The 15,403-nt window shown below is 39.8% G+C and overlaps 1 protein-coding gene across 29 annotated transcripts in view; it reads right to left on the reverse strand.

The window, feature by feature from the left end:
* Positions 1–15,403, reverse strand: part of RBFOX1 (RNA binding fox-1 homolog 1) — a 2,027,925-nt gene that overhangs the window by 572,916 nt on the left and 1,439,606 nt on the right. For all 29 annotated transcript variants that reach the window (XR_012000653.1, XR_012000654.1, XR_012000652.1 and 26 more), the window contains one exon: positions 10,151–10,192. Coding sequence is in view for 26 of the 29 variants with exons in the window: in XM_072753902.1 (XP_072610003.1) it covers positions 10,151–10,192 (42 nt within the window). In the remaining 3 variants the exon portion in view is untranslated. The remainder of the gene's footprint in view (positions 1–10,150; positions 10,193–15,403) is intronic.

Genomic DNA, 15,403 nt, shown 5'->3' on the forward strand with positions numbered 1-15,403 from the left:
AGAAAAAGAGATCACTCAAAGGACATGAGATAACCCAAGGGAAGGATGGGTAACCGGGCTTAAATGATAAAAAGAGGAGTCAGGGTGGATCAGAGGTCTAGCCCTAGGAACTACTTCCTCACCCAGTGTTACCAGGACATCATCACCGAAATGAATCAACTCCAACTTTCTACTGTATTTATTTCCCTATTGTGTATCACTCCACTTAACATCTGCTATTGTTTAAAGGTTTGTGCCACCCACCCTCATTCCCTATAGTGAAATCCTAATGCTTACTGTGAGGATATTAGGAGGTGGGGCCTTTGGGGGTGATTAGTTCATGAGGGTGGAGCCCCCATGAATGGGATTAGTGCCCTTATAAGGGAGACTCCATGGAGCCCCCTCACTCATTCCACTGTGTGAGGACACCATCAGGCATCCACGACCCAGAAGAGGGCCCTTGCTCAACCAAGCTGTCACCTGGATCTTTGACTTCCAGCCTCCAGAACCATGAGAAGTAAATATGTTTGTTTATAAGCCTCCTGGTCTGTGGTGTTCCGTGAGAGCAGCCCAAATGGACTAGCCAACATACAAAGTCTGAGAAGAGAGAATCCAATTGGCCTGCCTTGGCCATTTCTGTAGCCCTTGGCTTGATTCATTGTCCCTTCAAGACTGAACAGAGGAGCAAAGAAAATTAACCCCCAAAGGACAATGGAGCACTGGCTACCTCAAAGGAGGAATGTTTGCTGGCTGTGACAACAAACAAGCACTGTCCGTTATACCCGCTTTTTACCTGTACACTTGCAAAGCCTATATATTGGTTCTCTTGGGCCATGAATAAAGAGTGTTGGGGGAAGACTTTGCTGTCTCAATAAAACTTGCCTTCTTCTGCCCCCAAGTAGATGAAACTACAGAGGACTTATTTATCTGCTTCTTGGTCCATTCCCTCTCTCTACCAAGTGTATCTTATTTTTCCTGGAATGATATTTAGATATCAGAAGAGCAGAGCAGCAAGCAAGTCCTCGCTGAGGCATCAGTCATAGGAATGAGGAGCAGCTATGACAAATTGAAATGTCAGCATTATTAGCAATTTTGCTGGAAGCTGTTTGATACTGATTTAATAATGAAACAAGAAGTGGGGCAGATTTGCTCTGGAAAAGGGGATGATAACTAGGGATAATGGGCTAAAATAAAAGAGAACGACTATTCGACCGAGTGTCCTAAATGTGATAACTTTAGAATCTTCCCCAAAGAAGGTGCTGAAATGCCTGGGGGGACTCAAAGGAGGGCAGATATTTAACGTGCATGTGAGTTACAGGATTCTGTCCCAAAGACACAGGGAAATGGCCACCTGCACATTTCCTTACTTAACCACATCTCACAACGAGGTTGGGGAAATCGAAATCTGTGACTAGTTGGCTGACTTCTTGATCCATTTCCCTCTGTGCTCATCAATTAATGGCCTTGCAAATACTGGGGAGCATGGGGGATCTGTAAGGAAGAGTGTGGAATGCAAGGTGTTGTGAAGACAATGTTCTTTTTAAAAACTTACGTATTTATGAGTTTCTCCATTTAATAGTGAGCTGCTGCTGGAGATTCTTCTGCAGTTACTATAAGTAGTGAGTTTACTCTGGGATAAATTCCCTTTGGTTGGAGAAAATCACTAAGATAAGATCATTACTTATATAAGATTAAAGCAAGCATTGATTAGTTTTTTTCGTGTGTGTGTGTGTGTGTGTGTGTGCGTGTATGTGTGTGTGTCCATGAGCACATAGACATACGTGTAGAACTTGCAAAAAATTGGTTAGGGATGCTAATGGTGGAGATATAAGTATCTTAAGGGCCCGCTCTCCAAGTTCTCATGCACACTGGACTTCTGTTACCTTCTTGAGCATTCAGCAAACCTTTGTTAATCACTGAAGTCTGACTTTAGCTGTATTTGGGATGTTAAAATAGAGGGTAAGGTTTAAATTTCCAGAGAACTGGTTCTGAAGACAAAATAATCTAGACAAGCAAGTTACTAGACATTTCTTTGGAAAAGAGAGTATTCTGAAGCCACTGAACAATAGTGTGCAGAGGACAAGTGCCAGGATGTACATGTGGAAAAGTTTACCCTGGTTGGGGAGTTCTGGAAATTACTTGTTGAGGATATTTTGGGAGAAAAAGGATAAATTTATTTTTCCTGAGAAAAAGGATACATTTATTCTTCCATTTTAGGCTGAGCGGATTCTGAGCCATGAGGGTTGGCACATAAAAAATAAGCCTACTTTTACTTTATGTTTCAAGCCCTGTGTCAGCTATCCATACTTTAGAAGTCATCTCATTTGGGATGGGGATAGGTGGTTTTTTGCTGGAAGCCTGCCAAAACAAGAACTCACTTTTAGTGATACAGAGGTTTCTTAAAAATTGTGTTTAATGTCAAATACATTAATGTGCATCAAGCTGTTGATCTTTGATGTGAATCTGAGGTGTCTTCCTTGAGTGATTTCTGTTAATTGAAATTCCTCACTATCATTCCCACAGAAAACCTCATCCACATTTCATGGGCTCCAGGAAGGATCAGCCCAATATAGACCAGGGGCCAAGTTGGGCCCACCACTTGTTTTTGTAAATAAAGTTTTATTGGAACACAGCCTCACTCATTCATCATGTCAGAAGGGGCCTTAGCGCTATAATGGCAGTGTTGAATGATTGCAACAGAGACCATATGGCCCATGAAGCCTAACGTAGCCATGATTGGGCCCTTTATGGGAGAAGTTTGCTTTATAGGAAAAGTCTGACCTATACTATCAGTTCTGGTTTTGTTTAAAGTGTGCTAAAAATTCCAAGACACATTGGGAAGAATCTGACTGCAGAATCTGTAGATTTCTGAGTGTTCTTTTTCCACTAACATTTTACAGTCCTCTCGCAGCTAATCAAAATAATTGTTGAGGCTTGCTCTCATAGAATGTTTCCAAAGCATTAACTTAGTTTTCATAGAAACAGCTCTTTTTCTTACTGCACTCATTTTTCATCAGTTTACACAATATTCTACTAAATAATGTAATTACAATAACAAGTGCAGCTGGCAGAAGCAGGTCTGGGAATAAATACAACTGACTCTTGGCAAGCAGACACCTCAATGAGCAGAGAGAAAGGTAAGATTGTACAAAACAACTACTTCACAGAATGCTATGGGCATGCATCAGGATGCTTTACAAAGGGACGGGACTGGAAGTGTTAATTTGGTAAGTTTGATAAGTGGATGTCTATCAGGTAAGCTGCTTCCATCCATGTGCTTTTATATAACATCTTTCATTTCAGGCATTTGTCAACTTCACATGTACAATTTTGTCAGTTATTTGACAACTTTCTATCTTCTTTGCTAGCCTGTAAGGTACAGGAAGATGGGAATGTGTAGGTTTTGGAATATCCCCACTACCCAGCACTGTGTTTGGCATATGATTCACGCTCAGAGAATAGTTCTTGAACAAATAACTGAATGGAAGCAGTTACTCTGCAGTCAGAAAATCATGAATGCTGTAAGGTTTCACCCAGTAGCTTACATTCCCTTCCCTGTTGCTCAAACAGCTCCTGAGGATGGGTTTGACTTTAGGAAGGGGGCGGGGGCAGGGAGGCAGGGGAAAGGTGTCTCTGATTCTGATGGTTCACTAAAGGCAGCTGAGAAGTTTCATTATCTGATGCCCGGATGAAGGCAATGGGTGTAAGCCAAGATGATCATTAGCAATTTGCATTCTGCAATCCACATCACTCTTGTATCTAGCAGAAATGAGAAACTTGCTTCTAACTGGCAAATTAAATATTGATAATGCAGATCTGCTCGACACCATCTTTCACAAGGCTGGCACTGTAATTTCAATGTTTCTGAAACTTCGGTCATTTTCATTCCAACGTCACAATTTTTGTCATAACTGCAGGCACTCTGTAACATTATGTAGTTAATATTTGTCTTCCAAGCCACTCATTTTTAACCTAAATAGATGTATTTGCCAAGGAAACTTTGTGTTGCCCCTGTAATTGGAAAGCCAAGATCAGTAGTCATGAATAAGAGTTAATGGGAAGAAAATAAACCCATTCATACCTAACAATTATTAAGAACCTCTTCCATACTATACGGTGTTCTAAGAAGCTCATATGCATTCGTTGCTTTAATCTTTGTTTGCAGGGGCACACATATACACAGACATATGACTTAGAGAAATATGCAATTATCTCCATTATACAGAGGAGGCATTCGGAGTACAGAGGATTTCAGTAACCTGCACAAGTAGTAAATTACAGTCTAGATTTTTATCTCGGCAGGGCCTAGCTCCAGGCCCCTCATATTTAACTACTATATTTTGCAAACAATGTTTTTAAAGTCTAGATAGATGCATTGGCTGGTGCAAGCTCCAAGCCTTAGGCACTCTCCCTTTCCGTTAAAAACAGGGTTGAGGACCAGTGAGAGACTTGTCAAAAATTCCGTAAACTGAGAGTTTCTCATTGACATAAAAAGGATTGAGAGAGAATTGAAAAAGGAATCACTCTCTGAATAGTTCCCCCTTTCTTATTGATAGATGTTTACCACCTGAAAGCTGTGAGCACCACATAGGGCAGATGTCTTACGCTTTGCAAAATGCTGAGCTGGACACTGGGTGTAGCACACCTACTTCCCAGAATCCTTTGCCAGGCTCTGATCTCCGAGTTTAGAGAGTGCAGCAGACATCCTTGGGGACATTTACTCAGCTGGCGATGACTCTCTCCCTGATGATGAAGTCCTCCTCAATAGTTGGCCCTGGGTAACGAGGTTTATTTATCCTGCTTCCCCGGACATCACAGATTGGACCAGAGTGAACAACTGAGCTAGACTGGGCCAATCAGATGCCTTTTCCAGGAATTTGTAATCAGGAAGCATTAACAGTCCCCATACCTGCAGGAACCTGCAGCATAAATCTTAGGGGCTGAAAGGTGCCACAAGCTTAATAAAAAAAGGTAGGGATTTTTTTTTCAAAAGAAAATTCCAGAGTGGACCCACAAGGAGAAATCAAGATGAGAGAGGAGAAAGAACTGCCTGAGTTCTGACAGCTTTCTGATTCTAAGCTCCTTGGGAGGCCTGGTTGTATGCCTTTTCTGCTTAGGCTAGCCTGAATCAGTCCTTATTATTTGCTTAGCTAAGTGAGAGGCAGTTTTCTTCTAAATATACCATCATGCTGTCAACTATGGAACCTGTCCTTTCAATGGTTTTTTGTTTTTAAATGGGGGGGGAGGGGTTGAGTGGGAAGAGATATGCCCTGAATGTCTGTATTCTCTGTCTGGTATTCCTAGTAGGAAGAGGAATGAGAGAATCATTGGGAAGAACACTATATCAATAATAGCTAATACTGCTGATTATGAGGTGCACATTTTTTGAAGTGCTTTATATAAGGCATTTCATCCAATCAACAATCCAATGAGAATGTATCCCCATCTTGCACACAGGGACACTGAAGCTTTGAGAAAGTAGGGCAAATTTAGATCTGAGATATGAACCTAAGTCTCTATGACTAGAGCTCCTGAGCAGGCCTCATCGCCCCTCATACCATGCTGACTCCCATGGTATCCATTTGCTGTATTGCTGATAAAGATTTTGGTCTATGAACAAATACTGACCCACCTTGGAGCCAAGCCTTTGCCTGCTTAGTAGCATTCTAACCAAATGTGTTAAACAGTCTCCAAACCAACAGCTGATACTCATAGCACAAAAGGTCCCTTTGTAACCAAATACTTTATACAAATGCTAACAAACATGATCAGTTGATCCCCTGCCCTCTGATCATAATTTCACATAATTTCTCTCTTAGTTGGTTATTTGTCCCTTTGTCATTCCAGATGCCAGAAAAGGTAAACATTTGTGGTTGGGTTATGGTAAATGTACACCTCGCACTACCCGACCTGTTGGCTTCATTCGCCAGTAATACCGGGACAAGTTGGTAAATACAGCCCATACAGTCAGGAGCACTTAATGTGCAGATCTCATGGTGAGCTCTTGTGTATCGACCTCCCAACAGGACCCTGTGACAATCTGAAAGGTTAAGTACAGAGGAAGGCTCGGTCAAGACTTGGGATGGAGGAGTCCACAGGTTTATTGTTCTGTAGTTAGCTCATTGGGATCATGAGTTGCTTCTGAAAAGGGCAGATCACCAGTCAGGAGTAAGTGGATGATGTTCTTCTCTTGGGAAGAGTAGAGTCTAAGAAGCTCACAGACAGTATCTCTGGGGCTGAGCTGGGTGCTGGGGTGAGGTATGATGCCAGTACCTGATGCTGAGGGGAAATGAATAAAGACTGCATCCGGGCTTGTTCCAAAGAACATAAGGCAAAATACAGAGGGAGGGCCAAGCTGGCTAGGAAAGGTAGAATGTGGAGGTGCGATCTGTGAGAAGTTGGCAGAGAAAGCATCTATTAAATTACATAAGCCAGAGTTCAGGTACTTGCTGGGGCTGTAGATGTGGCTCCCGTGACCATGTGTGTGGGATGAAAGGGAGCACTGAAAGGAGTTGGCCTTAAACCAACACCAAGAGGGACAGGGAGGGCCCATGCAGATTTCTTCTGTGGTGGACTCTATTGGGTGATTCCACCAAAGATACCCACAAATCCTGTTTTTGATCACATTGACAATGGGTCTATCCCTTGGGATGATTCACAGCTGTTGTAGCCAATCGACGAGATCCCAGGACAGTGGGGGTGATTGGCATAGAAAGTGACCAATACAATGAAAGAAAATGTCTACAGAGAAGGCTTCCAGGAATGATTTTTCCTCCAATTAAATGCAGGAGCTCTGAAGAAAAACCTCCCCTTCCCCTTCTTCCCTGATGAGAATGTCACATGAGGAAGGAATGCTTGTCCTTCATCTTGGGAGAAGCAAAGAAAGACCGAGAGAGGCACAGAAATTCCAAACCACTGCACTAACACCAAAAGTCAGCCCTGGCATTGGGAGGTGATGAGGTGTTTTTATACTTTAAATAATGCATGGCTTTTCTGTATTTGCAGACTATAACATCCTAACTGGGAGGTGAAAAAAGTTAAAGACTTTTTTCAAGTGTTTCTCAGAGTTTACTCTGCATCCAGAAGTGTTCTGTGATCAGATGATTTTGCAAAACATTGCATATTGTATCCACGTCTCTGTATTTCACTTTTGCACATTAAAGGCTCTGAGAAGTCCTTTGGTTACTAAAACAAACAAACAAAAAGTTGGTCTTTCTTCAACTTTTAAAAAATTAATTAATTAATTAAATTAGATTATTTGTTTTGGATTTGTAATATCTTATCGAACATGTACCTCAGAGCCTATTTTGCAAAATAATAATAATAATAATAATAATTTAGAATTTGTGAGAAAGAGAAAGGAGAGCAGAGGAGCAGGTCTGGGACATGCCAGTCCCTACTCAATGCCCACACACACAAAATGGAAAGAACAGCTGTATTTTCTACATTATCTGCTGCTTCCAGGTGGCCAAGAAAATGGGATACACCTTACAACTACCCACTTGTATCCCTAAATTCTGACAATGTAACAGAATGAATTAATGAAGAAATATGAACTTGACCACATGCCCATGGTCCAGTCATCTAGTATGGCAAATCTGGAAATGTAACTTGATTGCTGTATTTAAAACATTTTTTTTAAAATTTTTTTTATTTATTTATGATAGTCACAGAGAGAGAGAGAGAGAGAGAGAGGCGCAGAGACATAGGCAGAGGGAGAAGCAGGCTCCATGCACTGGGAGCCTGACGTGGGATTCGATCCTGGGTCTCCAGGATCGTGCCCTGGGCCAAAGGCAGGCGCCAAACCGCTGCACCACCCAGGGTTCCCTAAAACATATTTTTTAAAGTGTGGCTGGCAGGCAGGCACTCTTAAATGGTGATGGTAACTAAACATCTCTACTTTTCTCCCACTAGCTCTCTTTCTAAAAAAAAAAAATGAGATTAAAGACAATATATTTCATTGAGATGGCCAAGTATTAGCATTCCAAATCAGAACTAAATTTCTTTCAGGGATCCTGAAAAATAAAATAAAGTTTTTAAAAAGCCATTACCTTAATAGAGAAAGTTCTCTTTCAGAGAGTAGAGGGGCTGAGTACACCCATAAAACAGGAAGACAAGGAGAAGACATAGTAAATATCCATAGATGTCAAAGGCCAGACAGCATAGTACCACTGGGCATCTCCCAGGAAGGGACTAGATGCCCATGATTCAAATGTAAAAGGAAGACTTCACTGCATTCCCTTTGGTATCATTTAAATTTTGAACCATAAATAAATAAATAAATAAACAAACAAACAAATAAATAAATTTGAGCCACAGAAATGTGTATCCCATCGATTTAAATGTGTTTTCTATTGATTCAAAACACAAATTAGTTTACGATATAAAAACAAAAACTATAATAGCAACAAACAAAGCACCAGTTCATGATATTAGAGATAATTTTACAAAGGGCTACTGGAGCCACGCGAGGACTAAACTATATGACCCATTATGTCAAACCACTGCTTGAATTTATTCAACAGAGTGGAGAGGGCGCCATTCTTGTTCCTAAACCACATCCCTGTTGACAATGTTCTCATCAACGCAAAATAATAAACACCTCAAACTGCACACAAGCACTTCATTACCTCCAGAGTCCTTAATTTGCCAGGCAAGTCTCATTTGCAATAGAGATTTCAGCATTATCTTAATTCTGAGGAATTTATCAGGGATCCTGGAGACAAAAGCACGCATTCCTCTTTATCTAGCTCTGACCTAGTTCTGGCCATCGTCCTCATCCAAACAGGAAGAGAAATCTGAAGTTGCAATACATTATTTACCAGGATGAACCAGTAATTCAGACTGCAGGGAAAAGCAATAAGAGAGCTCAGGAAAGCTTAAAACATCTTGAAGGCTATTTCACAAAGGAGTCACAGCTAATGTAGGCACAGGTACTTAGGAGTGAAGTGGGTATAGATGAGAGGTTAACAGAGAAGGCCATGCTGGGAGACCACATAAAATAAATATGCATAAAAGAAGACATCCACAACTCACTTTCTCAGTTCCATGCAATCAGGTTCTGTTTTACACAAGAATTTAACAAACCTGATGCCAACAGCAATTGTAAAATGGAAATAACTCTACAAATCATTGTCATCTCGAGACTGGCACTAAGTAAATGCTCTGAAAAGTTACAAGGCAGTGTATAAATGACATTAGACTGGTTTAATAAATTATTCTGATGCATTAGATCCCTTTGAGCACAATGGTCCCCCAACCCCCAAACCTCACTGTTATGATTTTAAAAGCAGTGGATTCCTCCAGTTTTTATAATAATGTGGAAACACGATTATAAGGCACATTGTCCAGTAAAAATTGCCAACTTCCATCAGTGACATTAAAACTAGGCCAATTATGATTTCAAAGTCATCCATCCAAAACACAAATGCATTTTTAAGAAGTACAATGGGAGAGGGTGGAGATAATCCTGATATTTCTTAAAATACCATATCCGTGCCAAGAAGGATATCAACCGTGATACCATGAAAGCAGAACAATGCCGACCAGCTGCATTTATAAGTAAACCATTCTCCCCTCATCTAGGCAACACTTTTTATACCTAACACACTTGAGCACTGAGAGAGTTTCATTTTTAAGAAGGTAAATAGCATATGAGGTTTTAAAATTCTGTCTCTTTCTTCTGTATACACAAATGCTGCTAAAACTAAAAGGTCTATGGAGGACTTGAATTCTCCTAGAAAATGCCCTTGACATATTAGTAGCTAACCCATCCCAGTTAACAGCAAGAGAGCATTTTAGCCACTCAGCAAACAGCCTGGTATTCACATTAAGAAGGCAGCAAGACATCCTTTTGACCTTTGTTATTACTTAGACCTCATGTTGTACATAAAAAGAGTACAATGATGTCAAACAAATTCCAGAAGAGAAGTATTTATTGCTGAATCTAAATCAAAAAATCCATATCTACTATAATGGCACTTCAAAAGAAGATATACTGTATTTACCAGCTCAATCAATACTAAATTAGCTGGGATAAATATTTTCAACTCTACCAGTCTTAAGATGAAGCCCGCTATTTAGAACCCTGTGTCTTGGGAGAGACAAGGAAATTTTTGCTTATCATACAGAAACGAGAACCAGGAAGTATTTTACCGGCAGGTGCACCTACCCTTAGCTGCTCTCTTTCACAATTCATCTGTTGTCTTGAAACCTACAAAGGAAAGAAAAAGAGGGGGGGGAAATCAGCAGGTTCTGCAGAAAAACAACATGAAAGAAAATGGAAAGTTGTTTCTAATCACTCGGCTCAAAGCAGACCCAGGATTAATTAATTATGCATTTAATTTTTTTCTTTAGGTCCACATAGCCTGAGCTTCACTTGGATTTTCAGTCGTGTGATCCAGAAGCAAGGCTAGGATGAGCCAGAGTCTTGAAGAGGAATGAGGAGAGAGATCCCGTAGAGGGCATAGAAGGCAAAATCTGCCCAGGGATGAAGGGTCCCCACAGTGTGAAAATCCATCTTGCCCTAACAGTGCAGGTGCTCTTTGCTAAAGGCCCACCTGAAATGGCTGGGGATAGGCACTGGCCATCACAAGACATCTTCTATAATATCGAGGGCCAGTAGTGTTGCCTACACGCCTTGGTAAATGGGCTCCATTTTATGGTCCGGTTCTAATCAGATGGTAGTTAAGTCCCCATACAAATGATCTGGGGAGAATTCTGAGGACAATAGTTTTATCAGACAAGGAAACTCAGGTGCATTTGTGATATTTACCATAAACTCAAAAAGAAGGGATTTGTGCTACAGATGCCACGCCTCGATTACCCCTGCCCTACCAAAATGTGCTTCTAAAAATCAAGGATGCTTCTTTAGAGTGACCACATAATGTATTGTCCAAACAGGAAAAATGTACATGAGTTAGAGGAGACGGTGGGGTGGCATTAGTGACTATGCCAGGGACAGCAGATGTGAAGTGGGAGTGACAAGGCAAACTGTGACATATGGCCACTCTACCTCTGTGGGGACTGGCTCACTCTACCTTCAGCTCAAATAGCTAGGCTAGAATGAAATCTAGGCCTGCATTCACTATGGATTCTGTGTATTTCTTGCATTTTTTTTTAACCAATGAAGCAACACCTGACTCCTCACATCTGACAGTATATTGCAAGTTTTTGAAACTTTCACTAAAGGATAAAAAGGATTAGGAATCGACTTTTGATGTATATTTTATGTATTTTGTATTGAAAGTTTTTACTCTCTCCAAAACAAAAACAAGAATCTTTATTTTTGGATATGCTAGAACCCAAAATCTATAATTAGGGGTTTTGCAATGCCCTTTAACCCAGAAATACCATCTCTGAAAATAGCACCTAAGAAAATAAGAAGAGATACAAACAAATGCTTATTTACATGTCAATTAACTACAGCATTATTTGTGAAATTAAAAAAATTATAAATACTGTATATGTGAAGTAATGGGAAAATTAAAAGTATATTATAGGGACATTTGGGTGGCTCAGCGGTTGAGCGTCTGCCTTCAGCTCAGCGCATGATCCTGGAGTTCCGGGATCGAGTCCTGCATCAGTCTTCTTGTGTGGAGCCTGCTTCTCCCTCTGCCTATGTCTCTGCCTCTCTCTCTCTCTCTCTCTCTCTCTCTCTCTCTCTCTCTCTGTCTCTCATGAATAAATAAATAAAATGTTTTTAAAAAATTAAAAAAATTAAATTAAATTATAGAACACTCATATGATGGCACAACGTGCAGCATTTGGAACCATGGTTTTGAAAAAACAGAAATGGGAAATACTCTAAAGGCACTATTTATTTTTTGAGAAAAGAAGCTACAAAAGCACACAAATGTTATAATTTCTCTTTTGTTTTTAAAACACAGTAAAGGAGATTGTTTAAGAAGAAGGAAGAAAGATAAAAGAAAGAGGAAACACCTGGGTGGAAATATTCCAAAATATTCAAAAGAAAATGGATACAATTCTATAAATATACAAAACACATGCACATGGTGGATTATCCACGTGAAATAAATGACTTTATAGTATGTAAGGTTTATCTCCAGGAACTGTTAAAAAAAGAAGTAGAGCAAATCCACAGAGATAGAAAACAAATTAGTAGTGACCGGGGATTCGGGGAGGTAGCCATGAGGAGTGGCAGCTTCATGGGTTTGTAGTTTCCATCTAGGGAGATGAAAAAGTTCTCAAGTTAGATAGTGATGGCTGCACAATATTGTGGAGGCATTTAATGCCCCTAAATGATACACTTCAAAGTGGCTAAAGTGGTAAGTTCTATTTTATGTGTATGTTCCCATGATATAATGAAGCGGGTGGTAAGATTCTGGTTCGAGCTGAGATGGAATGAGTGCACTTCACCCTGTCTCTGCATTCAGTGCCAATGTTAAGAATGTGTGGAATACAGAGAGCAACCATTTGAGGTCTCTGCAAGGTAAGCGATAGCAGGTGGAGTGGGCAGGAGGAGAGAATTCAAAGTACCACTAGACAAGTGATGGGTCCTGCCCCCTTCCCCTCACCAGCATCGCTTGGCGTGCATTCAGGGCAGCCTAGAACCCAGAATTAAGCATCACAATACAGATAGAGAGAGATTCCCAACACTCTGGAGGAGGGAAAGCTGGTCTGTGATCTGAGATGCTCTGGTCCCAGGAGGTAGCACATCCCCACTGATTTTTTCTCTGTCCTCTTCCACTTGGCCACAAAGGCAGGCTTATGTGTAGGAGCACAAGAACAAGGTAAGGAAATATCAGCTCTCTGGCTGGAGGACAAGAAAGGGGAGCCCTAGGAAACAAAAAAATACCTTGAGCATCCTGGAAAGAGTTTGGAAGGAGGGAAGAGTTTGGGGAAATGACACCTCATAGTGCTTTTATGAACTCGACACTCACCCCGAGCCACATGAATAGGCATATGACCCAAACAGATACCATACACTTTGTGAACTGAACTGGATGTACCGCTGCTCAGATCCCAGCCTGGATGTTGGGGTGTGTACATGTGGGACAGATCCAACTATTACAGCAAAGACAGCAGACATGACAGCAATGAAGAAATGAAATGAAGCAAAATCCACAGAAGGAAGGTAAGAGCTTTCAACCTGAATCTAACTGGGTCAATTCCCTGCTAACATAAAAATATCAATAATTTCCATTGAGGAATAAGACCCAATGTCTCATACATTAATATTCAGTATACCCAGGATACAACCAGACTTACTAGGCCTACAAAGAAACCCGAAAATCTAAACTCACATGGGAAAAGACAGTCACAGACACTGATACTGGGATGACACAGATGTTGAAATGGTCAAATAAAGATTTTAAGAAGCTATTATAAAAATGGTCCAACAAGTAAGGGAAAACACAGTAAAACAAATGAAAAAAAAAATTGACTCTGTTGGCAAAGGAATCAAAGCTACAAAGAAGAACCAAATGGAAATTTTAGCACTGTAAAAACAATAATCTAAATTAAAAAAAAGAACTCAATGATGAGTTCAAATGTAGAATGGAGATAGCAGAAGAAACTCAGTGAACTTGATGGGGTACATAAGAATAAAAAGTATCCAATCTAAACAACACAGAAAAGTAAATCCAGGGACCTGTTGGATAATACCAAGATATAACATTTATGTCACTGGAATTCTAGAATATAGACAGAGTTCACTGCAGAAAAATTATTTGAAGAAATTATGGCTAAAACTCCCCACATTTGGCAAATGATATACCCCTATAAATTTAAGTTCAGCAAACCCTAAAGAGGTAAACCCAAAGAAATTCACATCCAGATATAATCAAACCGCTGAAAACTGAAAAACAAAACGAAACAAAACCACACTTTGAAAACAGCCAGAGACAAATAATCCATTATTTGTATGAGAGTACTAATTCAAATTACTGTGGATTTCTCATTTAAACAGAGAAAATCAGGGAGGCCAGAAGAAGGTGGCACATGATTTTTTTTTTTTTTTTGAAAGAAAAGAAGTGGCAATCCAGAATTGTAATCCCATTAAAAATATGCATTAGTGGGATCCCTGGGTGGCTCAGCGGTTTGGCGCCTGCCTTCAGCCCAGGGCGTGATCTTAGAGTCCTGGGATCTAGTCCCACATCAGGCTTCCTGCATGGAGCCTGCTTCTCTCTCTGCCTGTGTCTTTGTCTCTCATGAATAAATAAATAAAATCTTTAAAAAATATATCCATTAGACATGAAGGTGAGATATTAAAGAGACTAAAAAAAAAAATTCATTGCCAACAGACCTGCTCTCATAGAATTGCTACAGGAAGGTCCCCAGACAGAGGGAATCTAATACCAAGAGAAAATTTGGAACATCAAGACGAGAGGAAGAATAAAGGAAATGGTAAACATATGGGTAAATACAAATATAATAGACTAGTCTCTTGAGTTCTTTCAAATGTGTGTAATTGTTGGAGGCAGAAAAATCACAAAATTGCATAACAAGGTTTGCAATGTACCTGAGATAAACCCAACATAAAGAGAGAAGAGCAAAGGGGCCCATGTGTCAATAAGGTTTGTACATTCCAGTTGAAATGCTAAAATATTGATTCTATGTAGACTAAGAGAAGTGAAGTGTGTGTCCTGTAATCCTTAGAGCAATCCCTTAACACACACACACACACACACACACACACACACACACACCAAAAAGTGAAATACCACAAACCAAATGATTCTAGAATAATTGGATGTCTGTATACAGAAACAAAAGGAAATGAAACACCCTAACCTAAAACTCACTACTATTGTATACAAAAATTAACTGAAACAGGACACATATCTCAATCTAAAACTAAATTGTAGGTTCAATTAAAGAGTGATGACAATATTATTTTCTTAATGCTTTGCTGTGGTTTACAAAGTATCCTTTAGGTCATGCAGGACATTTATAATTGGAAAATATTTTAGTGTCTGTGGCTTGCAGAAGTACATGTTTTTACTGTTATTGTTACTCATAATAGTGATAGCCTTTGTTTTAATCCAATAAATTGCTTTATCTAATAACAATAACATGCTTATCTAATATTATCTAATAATATTTTTAACATGTGCCTTTAAAACTCAGAAGGGTTTGTCCGACACATACAATGACGTTTAAATAAAACAAAACAAAACAAAACAAAACAAAAAACTAGGAGTCTACTGACCTAACCAATGTGAATTGATGCCATATTATGATGTTCCTATTACAGAGCATATCAAATACAAAATTCAGCAGTAGCCATGGAAATAGCTATGTTGTCCTGCAAATGAAGCTGATTAAGGAAAATGAGATTTGGAGATAATAAAAAAGGACATTTTTTGAGTAATTTCTAGAGTGGACATTTGTGGGGTTTTTTTTAATTTTGCATTTTTATTTTAATTTTTAGAAAATCTTTCCTGCATGGCATTCCATATTG

This window comes from Vulpes vulpes, chromosome 3, assembly GCF_048418805.1.
Source record: "Vulpes vulpes isolate BD-2025 chromosome 3, VulVul3, whole genome shotgun sequence".
NCBI classification, from domain to species: Eukaryota; Metazoa; Chordata; class Mammalia; order Carnivora; family Canidae; genus Vulpes; species Vulpes vulpes.